This window comes from Vitis riparia, chromosome 8, assembly GCF_004353265.1.
Source record: "Vitis riparia cultivar Riparia Gloire de Montpellier isolate 1030 chromosome 8, EGFV_Vit.rip_1.0, whole genome shotgun sequence".
Taxonomy (NCBI): Eukaryota; Viridiplantae; Streptophyta; class Magnoliopsida; order Vitales; family Vitaceae; genus Vitis; species Vitis riparia.
Window position 1 is genome coordinate 12,119,108 of NC_048438.1, and position 8,674 is coordinate 12,127,781.

At 32.9% G+C, this 8,674-nt stretch overlaps 1 protein-coding gene and 1 long non-coding RNA gene across 2 annotated transcripts; both read right to left on the bottom strand.

The window, feature by feature from the left end:
• Positions 1-3,570: 3,570 nt before the first annotated feature.
• LOC117921315 lies at positions 3,571-4,142 on the bottom strand. The gene is made up of 2 exons (XR_004652316.1): positions 4,062-4,142; positions 3,571-3,943 (listed from the first exon to the last, which is right to left on the bottom strand). It is a non-coding gene; the product is annotated as an uncharacterized LOC117921315 (long non-coding RNA).
• A 32-nt stretch (positions 4,143-4,174) lies between these two features.
• Positions 4,175-7,794, bottom strand: LOC117920625 (probable mediator of RNA polymerase II transcription subunit 26b). The gene is made up of 6 exons (XM_034838228.1): positions 7,324-7,794; positions 7,080-7,171; positions 5,055-5,125; positions 4,756-4,931; positions 4,546-4,573; positions 4,175-4,452 (listed from the first exon to the last, which is right to left on the bottom strand). The coding sequence occupies exons 1-6, from the start codon at positions 7,792-7,794 to the stop codon at positions 4,175-4,177; spliced, it is 1,116 nt and encodes a 371-aa protein (XP_034694119.1).
• Between the last annotated feature and the right edge of the window lie 880 nt (positions 7,795-8,674).

Sequence of the window (8,674 nt, forward strand, 5' to 3'; positions counted from 1 at the left end):
ATTAAGTATAGGAATTTGAACATCTCCATTAGGTTTTCAAGATTTTTGGGTATGACCATCAATATGACACCGAAATCTTTAAGTTAAAAGAAGAAAGAAGAAGACGATTTAGAGAAGTGAGTTACCTTGATGAGATTTAAAATTACATTAATTAACAAATAATTTTAAGATGAACCAAAAACTTTAAGTTGAATGTGTATTGAGAGTTGGTAATAGAGAACAAAGTAAGGGGATTTTTGGTATAGACAGGGGTGGGGAGATGATTGATAAGGTAGGTGACAGTATGAAATGCGTGAGGCTAGTAGGACAAGGACATTCTAGAGTAAGAACGGATAACCCATTTCGACCATATGATGGTTATAGGAAATTGACTTTCTTATCACTTCAAGGCTGTTGTAGATAGATTTGAGCTTTTTATATATTCACCAGCTTAAAGACCATCTTGCTTGGAGTTGTATTGCTTCTTGGCTATACAATTAACCATATACAAAAAGGAAAAGAAAGAATTTCTTACAAACTATACATGTAACTAATTAATATAAACTAATTACATCTCTCACTTAAAACCTTCAAACAATATTTAATTTATTAAAGTTATATTTGATTCCTCAAAAGTTCTAAAAAAAAAATAAATACGAAAGAAAATGATTTTTCTATGTTTCATCGTACTATAAAAGTTATAAAAAAAAGTCAAAAACTTAGTTGATGTTTGTTTTTTTTTTTACTTAATTCTAAATAAAACTTTAATAGTTAATAGTGTTAAGTATTAGAATGTTAGTTTTTATAATATTTTATTTCTATTAAACATTAAAAGGTAAAGAAAAAATCAAATATTTTGTTTTTTTCTATTCAGCAAAAAACTTATAATAAATCATAAAAAAGTAGAAAAACAAACAACGTAAAATTTGAAAGCAAATTACTTTCAACAAAAAATTTTAAAAATAAACACCCTCTTAATACATTTAAAAATTATTTAATATTTATATTGAAAAATCAAAATCAGTGAAATAAATTTGAAGTTTGAAGTAATATAAAAAAAATAATTTATTGGCTTTATATGTATTTTTTTATTTCTTTTTATTTTTAATTTTCCTTTTAGTTTTTTTTCCTTACATTCTCCCTTAAATGTTTCTAAAACACCAAACATGGCGTAAAGCAACTTCAAGGAAACATGGGAAACATCTTTAATAATCCCAAATGAAAAACTAAATCAACTCTCAACAAATTGGATAGTCAATTGGGCAAAAAGTCAAACCCAGAAAACGGTGGATTACGCGGACGATGTGAGGACTTAGAAGGAACTCGTCAATAGTCTATGGTCAACTTTTTTCCTTTAGTAATTTGGAACCAATTGAGGCTTATCATATGGAACAAAGAAAACATAGACTTTTTAATTAGGGTAACCCCATGTTCCTCTCATTTTTTTAAAGCATTCAATGTTTTTCCTTTTGGTAAATAAAGCATTCAATGTTGATAACCTACACCCTTTGATTTTTGAGGCATTGAATGTGGAGGGCACCCCCCACTTTCTATCTTTTAATTATCATCATTACTATTATATTCTTTAAATATGTTCATAAATAATACAAGAAATAAATGTAATAAAAATTATTATTATTAGTTTTTGAAAAAATGGAAGTTAGAATGTCAACTCCATGTTTTTGTCTCCAATTTAATTAATACTAGTTGTTAGGGTTAAATAATTTGATACTATTAAGTATTGACCCATTACAACTTAATGATTTAAGTTTTTTAGGTTAGCCATGCTTAATTCAACTAATTAAAAGTTTATACATCTCGAATCTTAAATTGGTAAAAGAGAACCCATGTAATTTTAAGGAATTAAGAGAAAATTCATTCTATTTTGTGGCATGTTAAAAATAATAACATATTTTGAAAATTTTAAAATAATGACATAATTTAAAATAATGAATTATTTTAATTATTATTAGTTGATATAATGACATATTTGATTATCAAAATTTTAAATAAAGAGATTTTATATATTATAGTAATTTAATTTATTTGGTTCAATATTAAAAATTTTATATAAATTTACATTGAATAGTTGCTTGAGCTATATTTGATTCTTGTGAAATACTATATTTGACTAAAAAATTTATAAAAATATAATGTGGACCAATTGTTATCTATAATTTTTTTTATATTAATTCAATCACTATTTGAGTTTTAACTTATTTTAAAAAATTATTAGATTCATTAATAAATTCAACACATTAGCTCTTGTTTAATTTAAATTTTATTTATTTGGTAAAAAATATCCGAAAAACATGTTTTTATGTATAAGAAAAACAATAGAGTTATTCTAAACCAATTTTTATTCATAAATTTCTAATCTTTAATTGGATCACTATTTCAGTTTTAAAAATTGTTAAAACCATTAATGAATTTAATATATTAAGTTTTACTTGATTTGAAGTTTATTTACTTAGTGAAATTTTTTTTCAAGAACATGATCATATATGTAAAGGAGAAATTAGACATGACATTCAAATTGAATTTTGGTCCATGACTTTATAATATTATTGAATCTCATGATTTTATAGTACTAATTAAATCGGTCTTCGAGTTTTAAATTATTTTTAAAAATTAATACATCTTATGTATAAAGTATAGATTGGTTTAGAATTGACTTGATTAATGAATTTTTTTAATTAAGTTAAAAGGATATTTATAAAAACATGTCTCATATTTAAAGATTTTTTATATTGATATTGGATCATGGAGAAAGAAAAAAAATGATATCATATTTAATTTAATTTTTTATTTTTCTATATTTTTCTTTGGTTTTTAAAAACTTATGAAAACAACTCCTTATTCTTTAAAAACTGTTGTCTGTTTCAGTTTGTTTTTAAAAACCGAAAGAGAACACCGACGAATCAGTCTTAAGAATTTTTTAAAGCATTTTTCTATTTAATTTTTTTTAATACTAGGACCAAATATGTTCTAAATTATTGTTATGACCTTTCATGCATGATGCACCCATTTGTTGGTCACTCCTCAAAGCTGGTTAAACATCAGCTGTCAACCCTCAACCTATAAACTCCTCTTTTAACCAACCGACTCTCTTAATTCCTAGGCAAAAGGTTGCCCCCTAAGCGTCTCCATCAACTCTAACCATCACTCTATCTCTACCCAAAATATTTGATGCCTTGAAATAACTACCCATCAATTTCAACATTCATTTTCCCACCCGGTTTTTCTCAACTTGCGTTGCTTTTTCTAGACTGATTACAATGACCACTATAACGACATCTGCAACATGGTGAGAACAAGTTTATGTAAATCCTGAAACATTCATTCTATCAGATAAAACATTGAACATAGAGGTATTTTTTTCAATAGATATCAAAAAGACATTATCGATCAAATAAATATCACATGTTTTATATTTTAATCTCATTTATTTGTAATATTATATCTTGATCCCGTTTATTTGTACTATGATTCAACAACATAAATTTCACCATGCATATTCAACAGTTCATATTCAAACTTCGGTAGATACCGTTATTACGATATCTTAATATTTTCCTAATACATTGTATGAACAGAAAATATAAATGAGTGCTTTATTTTATTTTATTTTTCATTACAGAAGATTGTTTAGAGGCCCACAGGTTGTTCAACAACTTATACTACATGATACTAGGATTGATCTACATATTATGCCTGATGACTTGCAATTTGGAGACCCTGTCCACACCACCATAAGCATAATTTGGACAGAGCTCTATGGTTTTTTTCTTATCTGATCAAGCAACTTATTAGTCCTGGCTTGCAGGCACACCAGTTGGCAGAGTTGGGGATGAACTTTAATGGGACTGTTGATTCCTGCGTCTTGGACGTGGGCTTTTCCTGCGGAGCCCCTGTTTAGGGACATCGCGGAAATCCATGAAGCGCATTGTCCTCGGCTTTTTAGCTGTTTGGAAGGAAGATGTTAGAGTTATTTGTGAGATCAAAATGGCAATTTGAGGTTGGGGAAAATCGAGGACAAAAAGGGTAAAAGGTTTAGAAGTTCAAGGTGGAAATATACGCACCATTTTCAGCTTGTTGATGGTCTTCCTCCAGCTCTGGCTCCATGGCTTCGGGTTTCCCAAGGACCGCGGCTTCATTTGAACTATTCAGTATCTGGTAGAACAAGTAACACGAGTTAGATGGCTAAGGACTTTTTGAGTTGAAACGTCAAGGCGTTCATACTAGTGATACATACCTCATATTGACTTGTTCCCTGTCGCTTTGTTATTGCAAACTTGTCAGACTTCTGCTGAGACTCGGTTTCATTATTGAGCTTTGTCTCTAAACTTGGTTTTAGACGTCTGCCTGGCCCCAGGTTGGTAGTTGAGAGATTAATATTGGGGACCTCCACTGGCTTCACAGCAGGCTCTTGCTCCATCCTTTCTCCTTCGTCATCCTCAGTGCTTATGGGATCTACAATGCACCTCAAGCAAAATCATTATGTGAAATTGGATAAAATCCAGGGAAAAACACACACAAGTGGAAAAGATCTCGTATTTGACTCACTTCCATCCTCATCAAGGCCATCAAAGAACTTTGCATAGGGCCATTTATAGATAGAAAAAAGACAAATTCCAATTAGTAAAACCAATGTTCAATATAAAATTGAAATAAATACCCACCTCATAAAATAAGGAAAAACTATAAATGTATACACGCACACACACCATTTTTTAGTGAATGGAAAGTTTTATTAAGGAGGAAGAAACTACATACTGTTTCTAGACAGTCTTCTGAAGCAGTTTGAGTAGGGAAGATATCTTCTTCACGCATGGGGACAAAAAGGAGCTCATTTTCATTCCATGGGAGCGAAGGGAACTCTTGATCATTCAATGGGAGTGAAGGGAGCTCTTTTTCATCTACTGCACAAGGGTTGGAGTCGGCAGCTGAACCTACATCAATCACAACTTCATTAATAAAAATGATTGAATCCAATTCAGGTCCAAAATAAAAGGGAGGTAAAATGTATGGAAAAAACACACTGCAACCTACCCCCCCCCATGTACTTGCATTACCTGAAACATCTTCTACAGCAGAGACAGCCTCCATAGCAGAGACCCATTGGTCTACCACAAGTTGCCATCCTCTGCAACAAATGAGAACATTTTATTGTAAGAAATTTGTACCATTACCTAAACAACGCTCAGTAGCAGTAATCTTGAGACAAGGCATTCCATTTAGGCTTAATATAAGCAATGAACATCTCTCAAAGTGGAGATATTAAGTCCTAAAGAATCATTGAGATGATCATTTCTTGGTACAGATTCTGTAGATTTGATGTGAGCCTTCAAGCTAAACCTTTTAATTTCTCATGCTAGAACTTTATTACATTTTCTTTTATAGTGAAGCTTTGGATACCACTATGGATTTCTTGTAGATTACAAATATAATAGTTTACTTACATGGAAATCATATTCTTGCACTGTGTTGGCATACTTTCTAGTCAGTTCTTAAATCTCAAAGTATGGCTATTAGATTTATGTAACCTGATCTTAGGAACAAGGGCACAGTTGAGGTGCTGCAGTTATTGGTTTCTTCAAGGGGAAAAATGTGCATCTATGTCGCATAGCATGTATGCGATGGAAAGTTCACTATCCATGTGCGATAAAAATACCTACAAAGATTAACTTTTAAAATCTAGCGAACTAAGAATGTGTTCTTCTTTCGTCAGATACGAAAACTAATTCAGTACATGATTAACAACTGGCTTTGACACATCTCAAACACGCCATTTCATGTGCGACAAAAGTACTTCATACATTTCAAGTAACGCAATATTTTTGCGTAATGATTGCGTTAGACTACAGTGAAAGAAAAGTTAAAGAGTGGATTATTGAAAAAAATGTCGCGTTGTGTGCCTATTAACTCGAACAAATGCATTAACGACAGAAGTACGACAAAAAAGGGAAGATCTTGTTTCTTATTAGAATGATGAACTTGGCTTCTTTGTCGGTTAGTCGATTTTAGACCAAAAGCTGGAGTCTTGTTCAGTGATTGCTCCTTTGTTTTCCTATCCTTCACTCATTTAACTAAAGATCATGATTAAGTAAAACTAGAAGCAGTGTTATAACTTTGAAAAAGAAAAAGAAAAAAAAAACTTGAATCAATTTTCATTGTAGCCAGAGCCTTGGTATGCTTCTAAAAATGTAGCACAATTCAAGTATTAGGACTATAGATTTCCAGGAAGGCAACTAACAGGCTGTGCCAATCTCAATCAAAGATCAAAATGGTGATGCATCACTCAGAATGAAAAAGCACACCAAGGAAGTCAGCCTCCATTATTGATGGAATGGAAATTACCGAAGAGAAGAAAGTGCAGATATTCACAGCTGAAAGTAATTTATGGGGATGGAAATGCATGAGGAAAACTGAACTGGCTTACAGAGTCTTAATTGATCAACCAAAAGAAATTAATAAATAAAAAAATTAAGCCATGAACCGCCCAAAAAAAAAGAAGGAAAAATGCAGTAAGACACAAACTGAGAAATTTCAATAGAAGCATAGCAGAGGCCATAACAGCATACCATCATGGATTCCAACAATGTCATCAAAGATAATGAAATAATGTAGACAGTAGAGAATGGATGGAAACACAAATTTCTTACTCAATGAGTGTTTTAGCCAGCTGACTTGTTTGTTTGGAACTGCGCTTCCTCAGATCATTGACTGCCTTACCTACCATTGTTACCTGAGGAAAAAAACAACTGGGTGAGAATCTACATCTAACATATTTATAATTAATTAAGGCACTGGTATTGAAATCAAACCATTTCCACATGAGACAGGAACCATCACTGATGGATCATTTCGTCAATTTTTTAAAACAGGCATGTATGTTGACAAATTTATTCAATTTGGCCTAACAATCATATACAGTATCGATTAACTTGGTCCCACAAATACAGACAATTTTTGGGATGAACAGATGCATCATTAGACATGCAAGTGGTTTCTACAACAAATTCAAACAAAATTAGTGACAACAGGTCTGGTCAAGATTGAGGCTCCTCTATACACAGACGGAAATCAACATAAAAAACCTGACAGTAGATTCATTTCCAACCTGCAGGATCTTGACAGAAATAGGCATCAATTGAAGTCTCTTTAAAGCATCGAATAACACTCTTTCAGACTGTACCAAAATTAAACAATCAAAAACCAAGAAACCCACAAACAAAGCATCTCAGATGTGGTAATTTAGCTACATGGTCTCATAGATGGAAGAAAAACCCTATAATGGAATTAGAAAGCATGACTTAAGAGCAAAAATTGAGCTGTGCAAACCTCATTTGGACTGCTGGTAATAAGCTCTTTGATTCTCAGAACCTCCCCAAGTATTTCATTCTCTTCATCAACCTCATGATCCTCATCCTCCATTGCCTTCCCTTTGGGGTCATTTCGATTTCTCATTTGGATCACTGCATGCTCAGGTACATTGCCGTCATCCTTAGTCTTCTGTCCACAATCAGCCTTGGGAACATCACCATTGCCACCCACCTCTCTCTCGTCGCCTCCACCTTCCCTTTTCTCAACATTGACGTCCTCATTCTTCATTGAAACCTCCACACAATCGCACCCAGAATTGCCTGCAAATTGGCAAGAGTAAAGCTTCTCCGCAATCTTACCTCGCTTGAGCCTGAACTCCTCTGGACAATCCTTAGCCGCCACCATGATTCCATGCTCGATCACCTCAAAAATGCTCGAGCTCGCACTCTTAAAGTAGCTTCTCCAGTGATCCAGACCCTCGCTCTCCATACTCATTATCATGAAAACGGGGTTGGGTAGCAGGTTCTGAAGGAAAAAACTCAAGTGATTCTCACCAAAAAGGTGAGAACTTGGATCAAGAAACGTTAATGGGTGTTTGAGATTTTTCGAAGTAGCTCATCTAGATGACCTGATACTAGTTTCCAAGTCTCTATGCTTTTACGTTCGTCTAGTTGGAAGCTTTGAGACGTGGCTTAACCCTCTCACTCGAAGACACCAACCGTCATGCCCACACCTTCCAAGAGACTGAGGCGGCGTGCCACCAAAAATATTTCAAAATTTTCTTTTCCTATTGTTAAATTATATGTATTTATTGTTCATTGAGTTCTTAATATTATGGAGATGAACTAGGAAAATCTCTCAAAAAGTATCATATTATCACCGGTAATTGAGTATTCACCTTCGATTACTCTTTAATTGTTGTCTGGCATGCATTTAGCATTCTTATTTGGAGTCTGAATGTCTAAAGTCTTAATATGAATGAATACAAAAATGCAATGCGAAGTTGAAAACTTCATTCAGATGGAAAATTTAATTGAAAAGACGAAAGGTGCACAAACAGCTACAATCTATTAATAAAGGAGGCCTTACTTTTGTTTCTTATTTTAAAAGCAAAAAATGAAACATGTTTAACAATAACAAATCTTTTTGGGTGATTTCGAAATTGTCACACATAGTGGGCTAAAATGCTTGTCAAACGGCACAAACCAAATGCATCTCTACAAAGATGAGAGGCTGTGACATTCAATGGTGAGTCTAAACCTATAAAGGTGACATGCTTGAGGTGTAGGCTATTGAGCAAGGAAGAGGCGGCCCTAGCGAAAGCAAGTAATGCCACTACCATGGCTAGTGGTATGAGTAGAAGTAAATA

Coding starts and splice junctions, on each gene's coding strand:
- LOC117920625 (XM_034838228.1), bottom strand. CDS start 7,794: ATGGAGAGCGAGGGTCTGGATCACTGGAGAAGCTACTTTAAGAGTGCG. Junction 7,172..7,323: donor TTACCAGCAGTCCAAATGAG/GTTTGCACAGCT, acceptor ATTTTGGTACAG/TCTGAAAGAGTGTTATTCGA. Junction 5,126..7,079: donor GGAAATGAATCTACTGTCAG/GTTTTTTATGTT, acceptor CATTTGTTGCAG/AGGATGGCAACTTGTGGTAG.